Source organism: Protomyctophum bolini (genome assembly GCF_963924005.1).
Source record: "Protomyctophum bolini genome assembly, chromosome: 16".
Taxonomy (NCBI): Eukaryota; Metazoa; Chordata; class Actinopteri; order Myctophiformes; family Myctophidae; genus Protomyctophum; species Protomyctophum bolini.
The window spans coordinates 42,132,394-42,156,430 of NC_137877.1; the positions used below are offsets into that span (position 1 = coordinate 42,132,394).

Here is a 24,037-nt window from a genome sequence, read left to right on the forward strand (position 1 = left end):
CTTATGGAAACATATCCAGGACCCCGTGAAGTACATTCCACGGCATGGTTCGCTTAGTTCTTGTAGTCGAAGAGAGCCCTTATATTCACTTATTTTACAGAGTCATGCTGTCATGAGCTGAAACCTACGTGTGTTTATATGAACCGTCACAGATTTTTATCCCTCATACGTTTTGGTCCTTTCTTCTCGTTGTGCAGATCCACCCGGTCCTCCGTCCAACCCCAGGATCACAGAAACCACAAAGACCACCGCCACCTTCAGCTGGGGGCGGCCGCACTACGACGGCGGCCTCAACGTCGACGGCTACTTCGTTGAGTACAGGAAGGAGGGCCACGACGACTGGGAGGCAGAGAACCAGAACAAGCTGATTAGCACAGAATACGTGGTGGGCAACCTGCAGAAGTTAGGCCGCTACCAGTTCAGAGTCTACGCCATCAACACCGAGGGAGTGGGAGAGCCGGCGGAGGTGGAGAACGTCATCGACCTGGTCGACGTGGAGTCGTTCCCCGACTTTGAGCTGGACGCCGAGCTGAGGAAGACCCTGGTGGTGCGCTGCCGCGCCTCCATCCGAATGTTCGTTCCCATCAAGGGACGTCCCAAGCCAGACGTGACGTGGACCAAGGACGGCACCAACCTCAAGACGCATGCGCACATCGACACCACGGAGTCCTACACCCTGCTGGTCATCCCCGACTGCACCCGCTACGACGCCGGCAAGTACAACCTGTGCCTGGAGAACGTCGCCGGGAAGAAGACGGGCTTCGTCAACGTCAGAGTCCTGGACTCGCCGGGACCTCCGGTCTACCTGACGGCCCGAGAGATCACCAAGAGCAGCATCACCATGCAGTGGGAGATCCCCATCATCGACGGAGGCTCCAAGATCCTCAACTACGTCATTGAGCAGAGAGCGGCCACCAAGAAGGCCTACACGGTGCTGAGCACCGTCCACCAGAAGTGCTCCTTCAAGTTCCTCAACCTGGAGGAGGGAGCCCACTACTACTTCCGCATCTCCGCCGAGAACGACCTGGGCGTGGGAGAGCCCGCGGAGACCGCCGAGCCCATCAGGGTGTCCGAGGCCCCCTCTGCCCCCGAGAACCTGTACGTGACGGACGTGTCCGCCAACACCGCCAGCCTGGCCTGGACCAAGCCGCTGCACGATGGCGGAAGCCTGATCACGGGATACGTCATTGAGGCCCAGAAGAAGGACGCGGAGTGGGTCCACGTGGCCGCCATCAAAGCCCTGGACTACGTCGCCACGGAGTTGACGGAGGGCGCGGAGTACGTCTTCCGCATCATGGCGGTCAACGCGTCCGGCAGGAGCGATCCACGCGAGAGCAGGCCCGCCGTCATCAGGGAGCAGACCACCGCGCCGTCCTTCGACATGCGCGCCGTGTACCAGAAGACGGTCATCGCCAAGACGGGAGACCGCATCAAGGTGGAGATCCCGGTGCTCGGCAAACCCAAGCCCGTGGTCTCCTGGAAGAAGGGAGTCGTGGTGGTGAAGGAGACCCAGAGGATGAACATCGAAACCACGCCCACCTCCACCATCCTCAACATCAGTGAGATCAAGAGGACGGACGGAGGCGAATATTCCATGACCGCCACGAACATCCTGGGCACGGTGACGGAGACCATCACGGTTCTGATCCACGACATCCCGGGGGCTCCTACGGGGCCTGTGAAGCTGGAGGAGGTGTCATGCGACTACATTCTCATGTCCTGGGAGGCGCCAGAGAACGACGGAGGTGTTCCCATCAACAACTACATCGTTGAGATGAGGGAGACCATTGGCACTTCCTGGGTGGAGCTGGCGGCCACGGTCATCCGCACCACCTTCAAGGCAGCTCGCCTCCGCACGGGAACCGAGTATCAGTTCCGCGTCAGAGCCCAGAACCGGTATGGTTCCGGACCCTACCTCATGTCTGATCCCGTAGTGGCTGCGTATCCGTTTGAGGTGCCAGCGCAGCCGGGCACTCCTGTTGTCACAGCCTTCAGCAAGGACGCCATGACTCTGAACTGGGACGAGCCGGCAACCAACGGAGGCAGCGCCATCGTGGGCTACCATGTGGAGAGGAAGGAGAAGAACAGCATCCTGTGGCAGAGGGTCAACAGGGCTCTGGTGGTCGGAAACATCTATAAATCAGTTGGTTTGGTCGATGGAATCGGATATGAATACCGTGTCATTGCTGAGAACATGGCCGGCCTGAGCAAAGCCAGCAAGCCCTCTGATACGTACTTCGCCCTGGACCCAGTGGACCCACCAGGCAGGCCCATGGCACTGAACGTCACCAGGCACGAGATCACGGTTTCCTGGACCAGGCCAGTGGGAGACGGTGGATTCTCCATTACAGGGTACACCGTGGAGAGGAGAGAGATGCCTAATGGACGCTGGCTCAAAGCCAACTTCAACAACATTCTGGAAACCATCTACACCGTCAGCGGTCTGACGGAAGACGCCACTTACGAGGTCCGCGTCATGGCCAGGAACTCGGCCGGATCGATCAGTGCCCCGTCCCAGCCGTCGGAGGAGATCACATGCAGAGATGACATCCAGGAGCCCGTGCTCGACGTGGACTCTTCCTACAGCACCAACCTGGTCGTCATGGCAGGAGAACTGTTCAAGCTGGAGGCCAACGTGACCGGCAGACCGATTCCATCCCTGGTGTGGTCCAAGGAAGGAAAGGAGCTCTCAGATTCGACCAAGATCGAGATCAAGTCGTCGGACTTCCACACCACTCTGGTGAACAAAGACTCCCTGAGGAAGGACGGCGGCGTTTTCACCCTGACGGCCAGCAACCCCGGTGGCTTCGCCAAGTACTCGTTCCACGTCAAGGTGCTGGACAGACCTGGACCTCCAGGCTCTCTCACCATCACAGACATCGCTGCAGAGAGGTGCGTCCTCAACTGGGTGCATCCTGAACACGACGGCGGCGCCAAGATCGATTACTTTGTCATCCAGAAACGTGAGACCAGCAGACTGGCATGGACCAACGTGGCCACAGACCTGCAGGCCAACAGGTTCAAGGTCACCAAGCTGCTCAAGGGCAACGAGTACATCTTCAGAGTCCTGGCTATCAACAAGTATGGCGTCGGCGAGCCTATAGAGTCTCTGCCCGTCATCTGTGCCAACCCTTACGTGGTCTCGGACCCACCGATGCAGCCTGAGGTCACCACCATCACCAAGGACTCCATGGTCGTCTGCTGGGACCGCCCAGAACATGACGGCGGCAGCCGCATCAACACCTACGTTGTTGAGAGGAGAGACAAGACTGGCCTGCGCTGGGTGAAGTGCAACAAGAGGACCGTTTCTGACCTCCGATTCAAGGTCTCTGGCCTCACGCCGGGACACGAGTATGAGTTCAGAATCCTTGCAGAGAACAATGCCGGTCTGAGCCAGCCCAGTCTCGCCAGTCCGTTATACAAAGCCGTCGACACCATCTTCCAGCCGGGACCTCCCGGTAACCCCAGGGTGCTGGACACAACCAAGTCCTCCGTCACCTTGGCCTGGAACAAGCCTGTCTACGACGGTGGCTCTGAAATCACCGGCTACGCGGTGGAGACCTGCCTGCCCGAGGAAGACGAATGGACCATACAGACACCCAAGAAGGGATGGACGGCCACCTCGTTCACTATCACCGGCTTGAAGGAGAACCAAGACTACAAAATCAACGTGTGCGCCACTAACTGCGAAGGCGTCGGAGAGCCTGCTGCGGTGCCTGGAACTCCCATCGCCGAGGACAGATTCCTTGCTCCAGAGGTTGAACTCGGAGCCGAGCTACGTAAGGTGGTCTGCATCAGAGCCTGCAGCACCCTCAGACTGTTTGTCCCCATCAAGGGGAGACCCGCACCTGACGTGAAATGGGCAAGAGAGCACGGAGCATCCATGGACAAGGCCAATATTGAAATCAGCCCATCTTTTACCACTCTTCAGGTTGAAAATGTTGACCGGTTTGACGGTGGTAAATACTTGGTGACTGTGGAGAATGGCTCTGGAAGCAAGATGGCCTACGTCAATGTCAGAGTGCTGGATAGCCCTGGAGCACCACAGAATCTGCTCATCAAAGAGGTCACCAGAGATTCAGTCTCGCTCATGTGGGACGCACCTCTCATTGACGGAGGAGCTCGAATCCAAAAGTACATAGTGGAGAAGCGTGAGTCCACCAGAATGGCCTACACAACGGTCAGTGACAGCTGCCACAAGTCCAGCTGGAAGATTGGAGATCTGGAGGAAGGAAAACTATACTTCTTCAGAATCCTCGCTGAGAACGAGTATGGAGTCGGCCTCCCAGTGGAAACCATGGAAGCAGTCAAGGCTTCAGAGAAGCCTCTGCCACCAGGCAAAGTATCTCTCCATGAGGTAACTGGTACCAGCATCAGTCTGACCTGGGAGAAACCTGATTATGATGGTGGCAGTAGAATCACAGGTTACATTATTGAAATGCAGAATAAGGGCAGTGAGGCCTGGACCCAGGTCATGCTGGTTAAGACCAACGCGGCTTGCGTCACTGGCCTCACTCAGGGACAGGAGTACATGTTCCGTATCATGTCGTCCAATGAGAAGGGAGTCAGTGATCCTCGACCTCTTAGCATGCCAGTAACAGCCAAAGACTTGGTCATCGTCCCAACCTTCAAGTTGCAGTTCACAACATTCAACGTTTTGGCAGGGGATGATCTGAAGATAGAAGTACCATTTGCTGCGCATCCTAAACCCACTGTGGCTTGGCTCAAAGCGGGTGTCGCCCTCAAGGAGACAACTAGGGTTAATGCTGACATAACTGAAAAAGGCCTTTGCCTGATGATCAAGGAGGCCTGCCGAGATGATGTGGGTACCTACAGCATTAAGTTGAACAATTCATCAGGAGAAGCCGCCCTGGACATTAATGTTGTTGTCCTGGATAAACCTGGCCCCCCAACCGGCCCAATTACAATGGAAGAGGTCACTGCTGACAGTGTGGTTCTGTCCTGGGAAGCACCAGAGTATGACGGTTGCTGTAGTATAAACAACTATGTTGTTGAGAAGAGAGACACATCCACTGTTAACTGGCAGATTGTGTCTGCTACTGTAGCAAGAACCACCGTGAAAGCAGCTCGTTTGAAGACTGGAACCGAGTACCAGTTCAGGATCGCTGCAGAGAACAGATATGGCAAGTCCTCGTGCCTGATCTCTGAGACCCTCGTTGCTCAATATCCTTACGAAGTGCCCGGCTCACCCCGCTCTGTTGTTGTCCAGTCAGCCACTAAAGATAACATGGTGGTTGTATGGGATGCACCCAGCAGCGACGGTGGAAGCAAGATCATGGGATACCACCTGGAGCTCAAAGAGAGGAACAGCCTCATGTGGTCAAAGGGAAACAAACAGATCATCCCAGAGACCAGACACAAGGTCTGCGGCCTTGAGGAAGGCATTGAGTACGAGTTCAGAGTTTATGCTGAGAACATTGTTGGCCTCAGTAAGGTCAGCAAACTGACCGAGATGCAAGTGGCCAGAGACCCAGTTGACAGCCCTGGAAAGCCAGTAGCTACAATTGTCACCAGGAGTCGTGTGACTCTTAAGTGGAAGATCCCTGAGCTTGATGGCGGCAGCAAGATCACAGGCTACGTGGTGGAGAAGAAGAAAGGAGATAGTGGCCATTGGATGAAGGCTAGCTTTGCCAATGTCCTCGAGCCTCAATTTGTTGCCACAGACCTGACAGAGAATGAGATCTATGAGTTCCGTGTCATTGCCAGGAATGCGGGTGGTGTCTCCAGCAAACCATCTGAGAGCACCGGAGCCATCACCGCGATGGACGAGGTGGAGCCACCCGAGATTGACATCGACTCCAAATACTCCTCGGCTGTAGTGTTGAATGCCGGAGGGACAGTCACGCTGGAGGCTGGTTTCAGTGGCAAGCCTGTGCCCAAAGTGCACTGGCTGAAGAACGGACTGCCCCTACCCGATGCAGCTCGCCTGGAGATCAAGAACACAGACTTCACAGCTTGTCTGGTCATCAAGGAGGCCATTCGTATCGACGGAGGCCAGTACACACTTCTGGTAAAGAACGTCGGAGGAGAGAAGTCGGTTAACATTAACGTCAAGGTCTTGGACAGACCGGGCCCACCCGATGCCCCGATCTCCATCTATGGAGTCACCAATGAGAAATGCTGCATTGCTTGGAAGTCCCCCTTGCAGGATGGAGGCAGTGACGTTTCCTATTACATTGTGGAGAGGAGGGAGACTAGCAGGCTTGTCTGGACCAGGGTTGACCCCAAAGTTCAGACCCTGAATCTGAAGATCACAAAACTCGTCCCTGGAAATGAGTATATCTTCAGAGTAATCCCAGTCAACAAATATGGAATTGGTGAGCCTCTGGAATCAGAACCAATGATCGCTAGAAATCCATTTGTCGCCCCATCCCCACCAACAGAAGTAGAAGTCTTCACCATCACCAAAGACTCAATGGTGGTGACATGGGAGAGACCATTGAAGGATGGCGGTAATCCCATCCAAGGGTACGTTATTGAGAAACGTGACAAGGAAGGTGTGAGGTGGACAAGGTCCAATAAGCGCACAGTGAGTGAGCTCCGCTTCAGAGTCGCAGGTCTCATAGAAGGCCACAGCTATGAATTCAGAGTTTCTGCTGAGAATAATGCAGGAGTTGGCACACCTAGCAAGCCAACAGAGTACTACAAAGCACTTGATGCTATCTTCGAACCGGGCCCACCAAACAACCCCAAGGTGGTTGACAGTACCAGATCCACCGTTTCCCTGACATGGGGAAAACCCATCTATGATGGTGGCTGTGAGATTCAGGCCTACATTGTTGAAGCCTGCAATGGAGCAGTTGATGAGTGGGTCATGTGTACACCTCCCACTGGAATCAAAGAAACCAATTTCACGGTGAAAAAGCTCCTGGAGAAGCATGAGTACTCGTTCAGAGTATGTGCCATCAACAAGGTTGGCGTTGGGGAGCTCGGTGAATTCCCAGGAAGGGTTCTCTTGGAAGAGAAGCTTGAGGCTCCAGACCTTGAATTGGATGCTGACATGAGGAAGATGATCAACATTAGAGCAGCCAGCACCCTCAGGCTGTTTGTTCCTATCAGAGGGCGACCACCTCCTGAGGTGAAATGGAGCAAGGCAGAGGGAGAGCTTAATGAGACAGCTTTGGTTGACAACACAGCTAGCTATGCTTCTCTCGTCGTTGAGAATGTTAACAGATGGGACAGTGGCAAGTACGTTCTGACAGCAGAAAATGCCAGTGGAGCCAAGTCTGCCTTCATTAGCGTCAGAGTTTTGGACTCACCCAGTGCACCAGCCAATTTCATAGTAAAGGAGATCACCAAGAATTCTGTCACCCTAAACTGGGAACCTCCACTTCTAGACGGCGGCTCCAAGATCAAGCAATACATTGTTGAGAAGCGTGAGGCCTCCAGAAAGGTATACTCTCGCATCACCGCCTGCAACAGGATGTCATGGAAGATTGAACCCCTTCCAGAGGGGGGGATGTTCTTCTTCAGAGTCCTGGCTGAGAATGAATATGGCGTGGGTGAACCTGCTAAGACTCTGGACCCAGTGAAGGTCTCTGAGAAGCCTCAGCCACCTGGTAAAGTCAGTGTCCTTGATGTCACAAGTAAAAGTGTAACACTGGCCTGGGAGAAACCTGAACACGATGGTGGCAGCAGAGTCAGCTACTATGAGGTGGAACTGGCTCCCAAGGACGTTGAGACCTGGTCTCTATGTGCCAGTATCAAGGGACTGGAGACCACAGTTTCCAACCTGCAGAAGGGTGAGGAATATCAATTCAGAGTGTTTGCCGTCAATGAAAAGGGCAGGAGTGACTGCAGGCAGCTGGGTCAAACAATTCTAGCTCAGGACCTTGTGATCATGCCTGATGTGAGGCCTAGAATGAGCACCTACAATGTCCAGGTGGGCTATGACCTGAAGATAGAAGTGCCTATTGCTGGCCATCCCAAACCAACCATTACTTGGACCAAGGATGGAGCTGCACTCAAGCAAACTACCAGAGTCAATGTCACCGATGCTGCAAACAAAACCACTCTCACACTCAAAGACGCTACCAGAGAGGATGGAGGCTTGTACAGCATTAACATCACTAATGCCCTGGCGTCCAAGGATGCCACCATCGAGGTGATCACCCTGGACAAACCAGGCCCACCCACAGGTCCTGTCAAACTGGACGACGTTAGTGCTGAGAGCATCACCCTCACCTGGGAGCCTCCCGCATACACAGGCGGATGCCCGATATCCAACTACGTTGTTGAAAAGAAAGACACCACTTCAGTTAACTGGGTGACCGTGTCTGCAACTGTGGCTAGAACCACATTAAAGGTCGGCAACCTGAAGACCGGTGCTCTGTACCAGTTCAGAATCTATGCTGAGAATAAATTTGGAAAGAGCTACTCTATCGACTCAGAGCCTGTTTTGGCTCAGTATCCATTCCAGGAGCCCGGTCCACCTGGAACGCCATACGTTTCTTCATACAGCAAGGACTACATGGTGGTGGAGTGGCATAAGCCTCCATCTGACGGAGGCAGCATTATCCTGGGCTACCACATGGAGAGGAAAGAGAAGAACAGCCTCCTCTGGACCAAGGTCAACAAGTCACTGATCCAGGACTGCAGGTACAAATCCACTCCTCTGGAAGAGGGCATTGAATATGAGTTCAGAGTCTACGCAGAGAACATCGTCGGCGTTGGCAAATGCAGCAAGCTGTCAGAGGGCTATGTAGCCCGTGACCCATGTGATCCTCCCGGCCGCCCAGTGGCCATCATTGTATCAAGGCACACTGTGAAGCTGAGGTGGAGCGCCCCGGTGTATGGCGGTGGATGTCTGATCACTGGCTATATAGTGGAGAAACGTGACCTCCCCGAGGGAAGGTGGATGAAGGCTAGCTTCGCAAATGTCCTTGAACATGAATTCACAGTATTGGGACTGACTGAACACGCCAAATATGACTTCAGAGTGATTGCTAAGAATGCCGGCGGAGCTGTCAGCAAGCCCTCTGAGAGCACAGGTGCCATCACTGCCATCGATGAAGTCGAGACACCCAAGTGCGAGGTGGATTCCAAGTACGCCACGACGATCGTCATTAATGCAGGAGAGACGTTCACCCTGGACGCCACCGTGGAAGGAAAGCCCCTTCCCACAATCCAGTGGATCAAGGACGGCGCCGTGGTGGAGAACTCGGCCAGAGCAGAGATCAAAAACACAGACTTCCAGGCCCTGCTGGTGGTGAAGGACGCCATCAGAGTCGATGGAGGAAGCTACACAATGGTTCTGACTAACGTGGCTGGATCCAAGACGGTTTCCTTCAGTGTGAAGGTACTGGACAGACCCGGACCCTCTGAAGGACCTCTCACTGTCGGCAATGTCACAGAGGAGAAGTGTTCCCTGTCATGGCTGCCTCCCAGGCATGACGGCGGAGCCAGCGTCAACCACTACATCATCCAGAAGAGAGAGACCAGCCGCTTGGCATGGACCCTGGTCTCCGGTGACTGTGGAGCCACCATGATCAAGGTCACCAAGCTGCTCAAGGGCAACGAATACATCTTCCGAGTCTTGGCTGTCAACAAGTTTGGCACAGGCGAGCCTCTGGAGTCTGTACCAGTGATCATGAGGAATCCCTTCGTTGCTGCTGGTCCACCTCAAGAGCTGGAGATCACCAACATCAGCAGAGAGTCCATGACGGTCTGCTGGACCCGCCCTCTGACCACCGGGGGCAGTGACATTTCTGGCTACATTGTGGAGAAGAGAGACAGAGCTGGAATCAGGTGGACCAAGTGTAACAAGCGCAGACTCACAGACCTGCGGTTCAGAGTGACAGGCCTCACCGAGGACCACGAGTATGAATTCAGGCTCTCGGCTGAAAACGCAGCCGGAGTGGGTCAACCCAGCCCGGCTACCCCTTACGAGAAGGCCTGCGACCCGACCTTTGAGCCTGGCATGCCCACTGATGCCGTTGTGGTCAGTACTACTAAGAACTCGGTCACATTGGCCTGGCACAGGCCCATCTACGATGGTGGCTGTGATATCCAGGGCTACGCCGTGGAGATCACCAAGGCTGACGAGGAAGAATGGGAGATCAGCACTCCTGCCTCTGGAGTAAAGGACACCAAGTTCACCATTAAGAAGCTGGTTGAACATCAAGAATACAAGGTACGCATATGTGCCATAAACAAAATGGGACTCGGTGAGCCTACAGAGGTCGAGGGAGTGGTGAAACCCGAACAGACGATGGATGCTCCCGAGATGATTCTGGATGCAGAGCTCAGAAAGGCAGTGGTGGTCCGCGCAGGAGGTACAATGAGGATCGGCATTCCATTCACAGGCATTCCCACCCCTGCCATCAGTTGGGCCAAGGAAGACGGAGAGCTGCCGGCTAAAGTCCAGATGGAGAAGAGTGACGATTTCACACAGCTCACCGTTGACATCTGTGACAGGAACGATGCTGGAAAATACATCCTTACCCTGGAGAACAGCGTTGGCTCCAAGTCGGCCTTTGTTACTGTCAGAGTCCTGGACACGCCAGGAGCCCCACAGAACATCGCCGTGAAGGACATCACCACGACTAGTGTCACTCTGTCCTGGGAACCACCTCTCATCGACGGTGGCTCCAGAATCACCAATTACATTGTTGACAAGCGCGATACGGTCAGGACATCCTACACTAATGTGGACAACAAATGCACCAAGACAACCTGCCGTATCACCGGGCTAACTGAGGGAAGTGTCTATTACTTCAGGGTCATGGCTGAGAACGAGTTTGGTATAGGTCTAATAGCGGAGACCCACGAGGGTGCTAGGACGTCAGAACCTCCTCTGCCCGTGGGCAAGGTCGCTCTGACCGATGTGACCAAGACCAGTGCATCTCTGTCCTGGGAGAAACCCGACCACGATGGAGGCAGCAGAATCATCGGCTATTACATCGAAATGCTGCCTCAGGGCTCAGAGGAGTGGGTGGTGGCCACCACCACCAAGAACTGTAATGGCACCGTAACAGGCCTCAGCACCGGACAGGAGTACCAGTTCAAAGTGTTTGCATTCAACGAGAAGGGCAAGAGTGACCCCAGGGCTTTGGCTGCTCCAGTCACTGCCAAGGATGTGACGATGGCGCCCGCCTTCAAGGTGGCATTCAACGCCTATAGTGTGCAGACTGGCCACGATCTGAAGATCGAGATCCCGGTGATTGGTCGTCCCGTGCCTACAATTGAATGGAAGAAGGAGGGACAGGTAATTAAGGAGACGACCAGACTGAATGTGTCCAGCACAGCATCCTCTACTACACTGCTTATCAAAGAGGCAAACAGGGAGGACTCTGGCAAATACACAGCGACGGCCACCAGCAGTATTGGAACAGCCACAGAGGAGATCACTGTTGTCATCCTGGAAAAACCTGGGCCTCCCACTGGCCCCATAAAGATCGATGAGGTCAGCTCCGACTTTGTCACCATTACCTGGGAGCCACCAGTATACACAGGAGGCTGCCCCATCAACAACTACATTGTGGAGAAGAGAGACACCACCAGCGTTGCGTGGCAGATTGTTTCCGCTACCATCGCCAGATCCACCATCAAAATCACTAAGCTGAAGACTGGAGTTGAGTATCAGTTCAGAGTGTCGGCTGAGAACCGATATGGAAAGAGCTCCGCTATTCTCTCTCCTGCTGTTATTGCTCAGTATCCGTTCACGGAGCCTGCCGCTCCTGGAACCCCATTCATCTCCTCTGTGACCAAGGACAATATGGTGGTGGAATGGCAACCTCCCACCAACAACGGAGGCAGTCCCGTCCTGGGCTACCACATCGAGAGGAAGGAGAAGAACAGTCTGATGTGGACCAAGCTCAACAATTTGATCGTCCCCGACGCCAGATACAGAACCACTGACCTGGAGGAGGGCATCGAGTATGAATTCAGAGTGTACGCCGAGAATATCGCCGGGCTCAGCCCCGCTAGCAAGCTGTCTGCGACTACGGTGGCCACGGACCCCGTTGACCCACCCACCCACGTCGAGGCTATCGACATCACCAGGAACTTTGTGACCCTCCAGTGGACACGTCCCCAGTACGACGGAGGCAGCTGCATCACTGGCTACATCGTTGAAAGGAAGAAGCACCCAGACAAGCAGTGGATGAAGGCCAGCTTCACCAACATCATTGTGACCCAGTTCACATACACAAACATGACAGAGAACGCCGTCTACGAGTTCCGAGTCATCGCCAGAAACGCAGCGGGCACCTTGAGCGCTCCTTCTGCGAGCACAGGAGAAATCACTGCCAAGGATGAGATTGAGGCGCCAGAAGCCACCCTGGATCCTAAGTTCAATGATCTGACCGTGGTTCACGCTGGTGAAACGTACGTCATAGACGCAGACTACACTGGCAAACCGTTGCCTGAGGTCATCTGGCTGAAGGATGGAAAAGAGATAGATCAGACCACGCCTAGAATGGAGGTCAAGACCACAATTACGCGAACCGTTTTGACCGTCAAGGACTGCGTCAGAGTGGACGGAGGCCACTTCATGCTGAAACTCATCAACGTGGGTGGAATCAAGATGGTCCCAGTTAATGTGAAGGTACTGGACAGACCTGGTCCTCCTGCAGGTCCACTAGAGGTGAAGGGAGTGACTTCTGAGAAGTGCTATCTGCACTGGAGCCACCCCTTGCACGATGGCGGAGCCGCCATCCAGCATTACATTGTGGAGAGGAGGGAAACCAGCCGATTGTCGTGGACGGTGGTGGAACAGAGCATCCAGGCTATCAGCTACAAAGTCACCAAGCTGCTGCCTGGCAACGAGTACATCTTCAGAGTCACAGCCGTGAACAAATATGGTGTCGGTGAACCTCTGGAGTCGGATCCGGTTGTTGCTCGCAACCCCTTCACCACTCCCAGCTCTCCCTCCGTCCCCGAGGTCGGTGTCATCACCAGAGACTCCATCGTGCTCACCTGGGAGAGACCCGAGAGCGACGGAGGAGCTACGATCGACGGATACGTCCTGGAGAAGCGTGACAAAGAGGGCATCAGATGGTCAAAGGCCAACAAGAAGAGACTGACTGACTGCAGGTTCAGAAGCACAGGCCTCACAGAGGGTCACTCCTATGAGTTCAGAGTCTCGGCTGAAAACGCTGCAGGTGTGGGCAAGCCCAGTTCTGCGACGGAATACATCATGGCCCTCGATGCCATTTATCCACCGGGTGCTCCTAGCAATCCCAAAGTGACAGACCACTCTAGCACCTCTGTCTCCTTAGCCTGGTCCAGGCCCATCTATGATGGCGGAGCGCCGGTCAGCGGATACGTTGTTGAGGTGAGGGAGGCGTCGGATGACGAATGGATCACAGCTACACCACCCAGTGGTGTGCAGACTACTAGTTACACCGTCAAGAGACTGAAGGAGAACTTGGAGTATTACTTCCGCATCTGTGCCATGAACGTCGAGGGAGTAGGAGACCACGTGGACTTACCTGCGCCTGTGATGGCTGCTGAGATGCTGGAAGCTCCTGAGATTGAGCTGGACGCTGACCTGAGGAAGATGGTTAACGTCCGTGCCAGTGCCACCCTGCGCCTGTTCGTCCCCATCAGAGGAAAGCCTGAGCCTGAGGTGAAATGGTCTATGGCTGACGGTACTATGACTGAGCGTGCCCAAATTGAGGTCACCAGCTCCTACACAATGTTGGTGATCGACAACGTCGACAGATTTGACACTGGCAAGTACGTGCTAACCTTGGAGAACCTGAGTGGCACAAAGTCAGCCTATGTCAACGTCAGGATCCTGGACTCCCCCAGCGCTCCTACCAACCTGCTGGTGAAGGACGTGAGGAGAGAGTCTGTCTCCATCTCCTGGGAACCGCCTCTCATCGACGGCGGGATCAAGGTCTCGCACTACATCGTGGAGAAGAGAGAGCAGAAGAGAATGGCGTTCAGCAGTGTCTGCAACAACTGCGTGAGGAATTCCTACATCATCTCTGACCTCCAGGAGGGAGGACTGTACTACTTCCGTGTGTTGCCTGTGAATGAGCTGGGAGTGGGTCTGCCCGCCTCCACAGAGGCCGTCAAAGTGTCAGAGGCCCCTCTGCCTCCTGGTAAGGTCACCCTGGTGGATGTGACACGTCACAGTGTCAGCCTCGCCTGGGAGAAGCCCGACCACGACGGAGGCAGCAAGATCACAAGCTACATCGTAGAGATGAAGGGAGAGAAGGCAGACGACAAATGGACGGTGCGCAGTGAAATGAAAGCGCTGGAGGCCACAATCGATGGACTTAACACCGGAGAGGAATACTCCTTCAGGGTGACTGCTGTGAATGACAAGGGCAAGAGCGACGCCAAGCCCCTGGCCAGCCCCGTGATGGTGAAGGACACCACCCTTGAACCCACCATCAACCTGATTTTCAACACATTCAGCGTGAAGGCTGGAGATGACCTGAAGCTCGACATTCCTATCAAGGGCAGACCTCAGCCTGAGGTGTCCTGGAAGAAGGACGGCCAGGTGCTGAAGCAGACCACCAGGGTCAACGTCCTCACCTCCAAGACCTCGTCCAAGATCACCATCAAGGACGCGACCAAGGAGGACATTGGAAAGTACGAGATCACCCTGACTAGCTCTATTGGCACCAAAACAGCCGAGGTGTCCGTCATCATCCTGGACAAACCCGGAATTCCCAGCAACATCAAGTTTGACGAGGTGAGCGCCGACTCCATCTCTTTGTCTTGGGACCCTCCGAGCTACGACGGTGGTTGTCAGATCAACAACTATGTGGTGGAGAAGAGAGACTCCACCAACACAAACTGGCAGATCGTCTCTGCCACAGTCGCCAGGTCATCCATCAAGGTGTGTCGTCTCAACCAGGGCGCAGAGTACCTGTTCCGCATCGCGGCTGAAAACCGCTATGGCAAGAGCCATTCTATCACTTCGGCACCGATCATCGCCCAGTATCCCTTCGAAATTCCCACTGCTCCCACCAATGTCGAGATTGCCCAGTCCACCAAGTATGGAATGCTGGTAACCTGGGGAAGGCCCGCCAGTGATGGTGGAAGCCCGGTTCTGGGATACCACGTTGAAGGCAAAGACACCAGCAGCATGCTGTGGAACAAGGTGAACAGAGGTCTGCTGGCCGAGAATCAGTTCAAGATGACCGGCGTTGAGGAAGGCCTGTCCTATCACTTCAGAGTCTATGCTGAGAATGCCGCTGGTATCGGCCCATGCACTAAGCCCTGCGATCCTGCACCAGCCAGGGACCCATGTGACCCTCCTCGCAACCTCCAAGTCACCAACATCACCAGGAACACAGTTTCGCTGCTCTGGGAAGGCCCGGAGTACGACGGCGGAGTGAAGATCACCGGCTACATCGTGGAGCGCAGAGAGCTGCCCAGCGGCCGCTGGCTGAAGTGCAACTTCGCCAACTTGCAGGACACTTACTTTGACGTGACTGAGCTCACGGAGGACGTGCAGTACGAGTTCCACGTCATCGCCCGGAACTCCGCCGAGTTGCTCAGCGTTCCATCCGAGAGCACTGGAGCCGTGACGGTCAAGGACGATGTAGACCCACCCACCGTTTTCCTGGACGAAAAGTACAGAAGTCTGATTGTGGTCAAGGCAGGAGACGTCATTAGCATCGACGCAGAGGTCACCGGTCGGCCCCTCCCCGTTATCTCCTGGTCAAAGGATGGAAAGGAGATTGACGCCAAGACGCCAAGGAATGAGATCGTTTCCACCAACTTCAAGACCTTACTGATCGTCAGAGATGCCATCAGGAGAGACTCGGGTCAGTACGTGGTGACCCTGCATAACGTGGCTGGAACCAGGTCTGTGGCCGTCAACGTTAAAGTTCTGGACAGACCCGGTCCATCCTCAGGACCACTGGTCGTGACTGGCATGACGGCAGAGAAGTGCACCGTGACCTGGGGACCCCCCCAGGAGAACGGTGGTGCTGAGATCATGCATTACATCGTAGAGAAACGCGAGACCAGCCGCCTGGCTTGGACACTGATCTATGGAGACATGAGAGCCACCACGTGCAAGGTCACCAAGCTACTCAGAGGAAACGAGTACATCTTCAGAGTCAGAGGAGTCAACAAGTACGGCGACGGCGAGGCCCTGGAAAGTGATCCCGCCAGGGCCATGGATCAATTCACTGTCGCGGCTGCTCCCACCAATGTCCAGGTCACCTCGGTCACCAGCGAGGCCATGACCATCTGCTGGGAGAGGCCAGAGGCCGATGGCGGCGCCAGCATCGGCGGCTACGTCATTGAAAAGAGAGAGAAGGTCGGCACACGTTGGTTCCGCGTCAACAAGAAACCTGTGTACGACCTGAGAGTCAAGGCTGGAAACCTGCGTGACGGCTGCGAGTACGAGTACCGGGTGTTTGCCGAGAACGCGGCAGGCCTCAGTGCTCCCAGCGTGCCGTGCCCTCTCATCAAGGCCCAAGACCCACAGTTCCTGCCTTCTCCTCCTGCCAAGCCCAAGATCGTCGACAACACCAAAACCACCGCCACTCTGTCCTGGAACAAGCCGCTGTTTGACGGCGGAGCGCCCGTGACCGGCTACAAAGTAGAGTACAGGAAACGCTTTGACGACGAATGGTTCGTGGGCGTCCAGAACACACAGGCCACAGAGTTCACGGTGGTGGGACTGAACACCGGCACCGAGTACCTGTTCACCGTCCGGTCCATCAACAAGATGGGACCCAGCGAGCAGAGCGCCGAGTCGGACTCGCTGGTGGCCAAGGAGAGGGAGGAGGAGCCCGTGTTTGACATCAGCAACGAGATGAGGAAGACCCTGATCGTGAAGGACGGCAGCTCGTTCACCATGAAGGTGCCCTTCAGGGGCAAGCCCGTCCCCCACGTGTCCTGGGCCAAGGCCGACGTGGACCTGAGGGTCCGCGCCGTCATCGACACCACCGACACCTTCACCCTCATCACGCTGGAGAAGGCCACGCGCAACGACTCCGGGAAGTACACCATCACCCTGTCCAACATGGCCGGGAGCACCTCGCTCACGCTCAACGTCAGGGTGTTGGACTCCCCGGGGCCGCCGTCCAACGTGGGCACCAAGGAGGTGACCAGGACCTCGGCCACCGTCACCTGGGACACTCCCGAGAACGAGGGAGGCGGACCGGTCAAGAACTACCTGGTGGACATCCGCGAGGCCAGCAAAAAGGGCTGGACCAGGCTGTCCGACGCCTGCACCAGGCTCACCTACAAGGTGATGGACCTGCTGGAGGGAGGAATCTATTACTTCAGGGTGACGGGAGAGAACGAGTACGGTGTCGGCGTCTCCGCCGAGACCCAGGACGGAACCAAGATCTCAGGTAAAACAATAACTTATTGAACTTGTTGATGTTTTTGGCTAACAGTTAATAGCTTTAATTCCAAATTCACATGCATATGAAAACACGAGACAACCTGCTAAAACGTAAATGATCTTCGCCCTCCAGAAAAGCCGAGCCCGCCACCCAAGCTGGGCGTGACGGAGGTGACCAAGGAGAGCGTGACCCTGGGCTGGACCAAGCCGGACCACGACGGAGGCAGCAGGATCAGCGGCTACCTGGTGGAGGCGTTGGAGAAGGTGGAGGACAAGAGCCAGGAGAAATGGGTCAAGTGTGGCACCACCAAGTTCAACCACTTTGCCGTGTCCGGTCTGAGGGAGGGCTCCGAGTACTTCTTCAGAGTCCGAGCTGAGAACCAGTCTGGCTTCAGTGACTTCACTGCCATGTTGGTACCGGTGATGGTGAAAGACCAGCTTGGTGAGTGTCAGAAATAAAGTCGATAGAATATATATTCAAAGATGTCCACGAAAGCATTTTCACGATTTTTCAAAAATAGCAGACCTACAAGCTCGTAGCGCGCCACTCGAAAATGACAACATATAAAAAACTAAACTAAGCTTAGTAGATCAGCTATTTTCACTATTTGAGTGATCAATTCATGAAATATTATTGTAAATTCCAGTCCCGGGGAGTCTCAAGCTTGAAAGGTTTTCGCGACCCCCTGCAAGAGAAAATGGCCTCGCTTTGTGACTACAGGATCACTATTTGTTACGGGTTTATGTTTAGCCAATGTAAGAAATGCCACGTGACTTTGCACCTTTTCCTCACGCGTTATTTATTTGGTCCCGTCTCTCTCTCTCTCTCTCTCTCTCTCTCTCGTGGTTCCAGAATCTCCTGAAATCATCATGAAGGGCATCCCCCACAACACGCTGTTCGTCAGGGCCGGCTCCAACCTCAAGGTCGAGATCCCCCTGATGGGCCGGCCGCTGCCCAAGGTCAGCCTGGCCAAGGACAACGTCATCTGCAAGGACACCATGAGGTTCAACTCGGAGGTGACCACCGACAGCATCAAGATCACCCTGCGGGAGAGCATCGCCGGGGACGCTGGACGCTACGACATCACCGCTTCCAACTCCAGGTTATTATTAATATATAAGATGTATTCATAGTTGAACCTGTCGCAGCAAAAAAAGGACATTTTCTCTATGATTTTACATCCTTTTTGTACACACACACACACACACACACACAAGTACGCACATGCACACACGCACAATGCAGTTTGTTTCCGTTTAATAGTTTTGCAACTATGAAAGCGTATTAACACGTGTTAATCTCCCAACAACCAACAGCGGCACCACCAAGGAGTCTGTGAAAATTGTGGTCCTGGACCGGCCCAGCGGGCCCCTGGGTCCCTTCGAGCTGAGCGACGTGACGGAGGACAGCGTGACGCTGACCTGGCTGCCCCCGGCCTACGACGGCGGCAGCCCCGTCACCAACTACGTGGTCCTGAAGAGAGAGACCACCGGCACCAACTGGGTGGAGGTGTCCTCGGCCGTGGCCCGCTCCACCATGAAGATCCTCAAGCTGCACACGGGCGTGGAGTACCAGTTCAGGGTGCGCGCCGAGAACCGCTACGGCATCAGCGAGCACCTGGACTCTCCGCCCGTCACCGTCAACCTGCCCTACAGTCTCCCCGACGCCCCGTCCACCCCAGAGATCAAGGCGGTGACCAGGGAGACGGTCACCGTGGCGTGGGAGGCGCCCAAGTCGGACGGCGGCAGCCCCGTGAAGGGCTACCACCTGCAGATGAAGGACAGGAACAGCATCCTGTGGACCACGGCCAACAGGATGGTGATCCGGGCCAACCGCTACAAGGTGCTGAACATCGCCCCCGGACTCATCTACGAGTTCAAGGTGTGCGCGGAGAACGCGGCCGGAGTGGGACCGCTCAGCAAGGTGTCCGACGCCGTGCTGGCCATCGACGCCTGCGGTGAGTGGCGTGTGGAACTGAACGCTGTTTAGTAAAGCATCGTTTACAGTGTAAACTTTACATGCTCAATCGGTTAATTGATTCATCTCTGCTTGTGTAGTCAAACTTTGAATTAAAATGAATGTCAACAAGGGGAATGCAGGGATTAGTATGAATGGAAACAATGAATATATATATATATTGATCAATTACTTCATCATTTGTGACCAGATTTGACTGAGAGACTGTCATCGCGCAAAGTCCAGCTTTTCACCAGAGGAGAAAAACTTTCATTTTTTCTTTTCTCCAAAATGAGTTAATAGCACAGGCAGACTCTTCACATACTAGAGCATATCTGAAATAAGTGTCAGAGCTGTAAATATTAAATAATTGCTTAAACATGTAGCTAGGTGTAATGTTAGAGACCACAGAAGTGAACCTTTCAAGCCTGTTTTCTCAACTCGCTCTTATTCTTATTCTATAAGCCATATCTCCCAAACTGGTGGGCCAAACTGAACAACCAATGTCAATTTGAAGCTATGTATGCTTTCACATGACATGAAAAAACGAAAATTCAAAAAAAATCCAATGGCAGTCCCTCAGTCAAATTTGGTCACATTTGTATATAGAAGCAAATACGGACATGACGTAAGCATCGACTATGTAACAGTTGTCCTTGAACTGCCTCCACGGAGCAAATGAAACTGAAGGTGTCCGTCCGTCCGTCTTGTCCCTGCAGAGCCTCCCATCCACGTGCGCATCTGCGACATCACCAAGACGTCCATCAGCCTCATGTGGGAGAAGCCCAACTACGACGGCGGCTCCAAGATCACCGGCTACATGGTGGAGAAGAGGGAGGGCGCCGAGGGCCGGTGGATGAAGGCCCACCTCACCAACATCAGCGACCCGCGCAAGACCATCACCATGCTGACCCAGGACCAGAGCTACGAGTTCAGGGTCATGGCCAAGAACGCCGTGGGCTCCACCAGCAACCCCTCGGCCGTGGTGGGACCCGTCACGTGTGTGGACACCTACGGTGGGTTGCCGGGACTCGTTTTGAATCCGCAGCGGTTTTTATTTGAAGAGATTCTCTGACATGTTTCTCCTTTCCTTTTGTACGTCTTCATCTAGTTGTCTAGTCTAAGTTGAGGATCAATCGTCGCACAAATTATTGTGATTAACGAATGAATTTGTCTTTCTGACATTGGAACATTATGAATAGAATTTACAATTCCATTTAGGCGTCGTAATAGATAATAATAATATTAATAGAGTGCACATTGCGACATTACTGGCATTATGTTTTTCAATTTCTTTTTACAAAGTGACGTGTAGTGACCTTGTAGATCAGCTATTTCAGCTTTTCTTTTTCACGTATGAATATTTTTCAACATGGACACGACTGCGACGATTAAAACAAAAATAATTGCAATTAGACAACAATGTAATAATTTACATTACATTTTTTTATTTACATTATTTACATTATTTTACATTTTCTCTCATGAAAACTACAAAAAAACGAGAAAAAAAGGATCATGAATCTAACTCTGGCGGTTGTGATGATTCTGTTGTTTTGCTGCAGGCGCTCCGGAGATCGACACCCCGTCGCAGTACCTGACGGAGGTGAAGTACCGCGCCGAGTCCCACGTGGAGCTGAAGTTCGGCATCACGGCCAAGCCGGCGCCCACCATCGAGTGGTTCAAGGACGGCAAGGAGCTGAAGGCCAGCGCCATGGTCTCCTTCCAGCACACCTTCGAGTCCACCAGCGTGCTCCTGAAGGACACCACCCGCCTGGACTCTGCCAGCTACGAGGTCAAGGTCAAGAACTCCCTGGGCGCGGCCTCCGCTGCGGTCAGGCTGCTCATCCTAGGTACTTAAAAACATTCATAAGAAGTCTACACGATTAGAGAATGTTAGAAGAAGAGTTGTTATTTATGAGCAACATTTGCCTGTTGTGAACAAAAAATATTATCCCAATAAAATATTCTTTAGTTTTGTGGTCTGAGAGGCTAAATGGTATCTTAAATGTCACCGTGGCTCAAATGCTGAATAAATAATGGACCTTGATATGAAAAAGGGTTGAAAACCCACTGCCTTCTACCTTATAATAACCTGTTGGCATGGCGTATTTCTCCTCCGAGCATGCCGCTGGTATGACGTATTATAACCGTTGGTATGGCGTATTATAACCCTTGGCATGGCGCGTGTTTCTCCTCCAGACAAACCGGGTCCGCCCGCGGGAGACATCCAGATCAAGAAGGTGACGGCGGACAACATCACCATCATGTGGGCGCCGCCGGCTGACGAGGGCGGAGCCATGGTGACGCACTACATCGTGGAGAAGCGCCAGACGAGCCGCATCATGTGGTCCATCGTGTCGGAGAAGCTGGTGGACTGCATCGTCAACGTGCAGCGTCTCATCATGGGCAACGAGTACATCTTCAGGGTCCGCGGCGTCAACAAGTACGGCGTGGGCGAGGCGCTGGAGTCGGAGCCCATCGTCGCCAAGAACGCTTTCGGTAAGAAATAAATACATCACTGCGAAATGCAACACGGTATTGTCAAATTCTGCACCACCCGACCCAATGTACTGTAAATGTCCAGCTTTTAGTATTAGGAAAGTGGAAACACAAACTTTGTCCTAAGACAAACATTACATCCCATTGACAATAATTAATAATAAAACTTTATTTGTATAGCGCCTTTCATGACATCATGAAATGCAGCTCAAAGTGCTTTACAGAGCAATGGGGGCGAAAAAATAAAATAAAAGCAAGGCATAAACATTAAAAAACAAGAGCAGTAATGCAATACAGTGAGGACATGAATAACGACAAATTAAAAGATCAATTCAAAGCAAGGGTGCAGAAGTGGGACCAATGAATGGACAATTTTGAGTGTTTGTGTAAACACAAACATCGCGTTAAAAACACACACATTGAAGACGAAGGTGATTAATAAATGTATAAATTGTATATTCCACGGAGGTTCATGTACATCTGTCCATTCCTTCCCGTAGTTCCTCCCAGCGAGCCTTCCAAGCCCAAAGTCAGCATGATCACCAAGTCGTGCATGACGGTGATCTGGGAGAGACCCGCGGTGGACGGAGGCTCCGACATCGACGGATACTACCTGGAGAAGAGAGAGAAGAAGAGCCTGCAGTGGTTCAAGGTCTGTTACATCATATATATATATTATCTAAATGTAAATGGAATATATACGGTAATACAACGACGATGATCAAACATAAAATATCTTATCTGCAGATTCACATCTGCGCTGTGTTGAGGAGTCATTCAATAAATTAAAGAGTTTCTATTTTAAAAGCATCACAAAGACCAGTGGTGTACTTAAGTACTGTACTTAAGTACTGTACCTATATATACACATTACTACTGTACTTCGGGCATATGAAGATGGCAGATCTAGTAGATATATATATATATATATATAGATTTTCAAACAATTTCTTTCATACATTTTTAACTTACTTTTACCGTGTTGAAGAAAGGTGTTAACTGTAAGCTGCTGTTCCCCTCCCTGTCCACCAGGTGGTGAAGGGCACCATCAGAGACACCCGCCAGAAGGTGGGCAACCTGACGGAGAACAACGAGTACCAGTACAGGGTGTGTGCCGTCAACAAGGCCGGCGCCGGGAAGTACTCTGAGGGATCGGACCTCTACAAGGCCTACGACCCTATCGGTACAAACCAACCTTCTATCAAAGATCATTTATTTTCTCTCTTTTATACCGGTGTATATATACGTACGATCAGGTTTTCTCAGAGCGATAGTTGACCAGGCTGTCTCCCTCCATCTCCAGACCTCCCGGGCGAACCCACCAAGCTGAGGGTGGTGGACTCCACCAAGACGTCCATCACCCTGGGCTGGGACGCGCCGGTCTACGACGGCGGCAGCGCGGTCAGCCACTACGACGTGGAGCAGATGAACAGCATGGACCGGGAGTGGGTGACCATCAGCTCCAAGGGAGAGGTCCAGACCTGCGAGTACGTGGCGGCGCACCTCAAGCCCGCCACGTACTACTTCTTCAGGGTGTTCGCCGTCAACAGCAAGGGACGGAGCGAGGACATCCGCATGTACCAGCCCATCCAGGCCAAGGACATCCTGGGTTCGTAACTCCTATAGACCACTCTGGGGAGGGTTTTAAACCCGGTTCGTACTCCTATGGACACTCTGGGGAGGGTTTTAAACCCGGTTCGTACTCCTATAGACTACTCTGGGGAGGGTTTTAAACCCGGTTCGTAACTCCTATAGACTACTCTGGGGAGGGTTTTAAACCCGGTTCGTAACTCCTATAGACTACTCTGGGGAGGGTTTTAAACCTGGTTCGTAACTCCTATAGACACTCTGGGGAGGGTTTTAAACCCGGTTCGTAACTCCTATAGACTACTCTGGGGAGGGTTTTAAACCCGGTTCGTACTCCTATGGACACTCTGGGGAGGGTTTTAAACCCGGTTCGTACTCCTATAGACTACTCTGGGGAGGGTTTTAAACCCGGTTCGTAACTCCTATAGACTACTCTGGGGAGGGTTTTAAACCCGGTTCGTAACTCCTATAGACACTCTGGGGAGGGTTTTAAACCCGGTTCGTAACTCCTATAGACTACTCTGGGGAGGGTTTTAAACCCGGTTCGTAACTCCTATAGACACTCTGGGGAGGGTTTTAAACCCGGTTCGTAACTCCTATAGACTACTCTGGGGAGGGTTTTAAACCCGGTTCGTACTCCTATGGACACTCTGGGGAGGGTTTTAAACCCGGTTCGTAACTCCTATAGACACTCTGGGGAG

General features: G+C 53.3%; 1 protein-coding gene across 1 annotated transcript in view; it reads left to right on the forward strand.

Annotated features, from left to right (window-relative positions):
• The window catches only part of ttn.2 (titin, tandem duplicate 2), a 251,946-nt gene that overhangs the window by 201,909 nt on the left and 26,000 nt on the right, over positions 1–24,037 (forward strand). The window contains exons 172-181 of the mRNA XM_080785291.1: positions 198–17,297; positions 17,424–17,732; positions 18,144–18,393; positions 18,608–19,248; positions 19,967–20,263; positions 20,813–21,100; positions 21,450–21,749; positions 22,250–22,401; positions 22,782–22,932; positions 23,053–23,358. Of these exons, the coding sequence (XP_080641417.1) occupies positions 198–17,297; positions 17,424–17,732; positions 18,144–18,393; positions 18,608–19,248; positions 19,967–20,263; positions 20,813–21,100; positions 21,450–21,749; positions 22,250–22,401; positions 22,782–22,932; positions 23,053–23,358 (19,794 nt within the window). The remainder of the gene's footprint in view (positions 1–197; positions 17,298–17,423; positions 17,733–18,143; positions 18,394–18,607; positions 19,249–19,966; positions 20,264–20,812; positions 21,101–21,449; positions 21,750–22,249; positions 22,402–22,781; positions 22,933–23,052; positions 23,359–24,037) is intronic.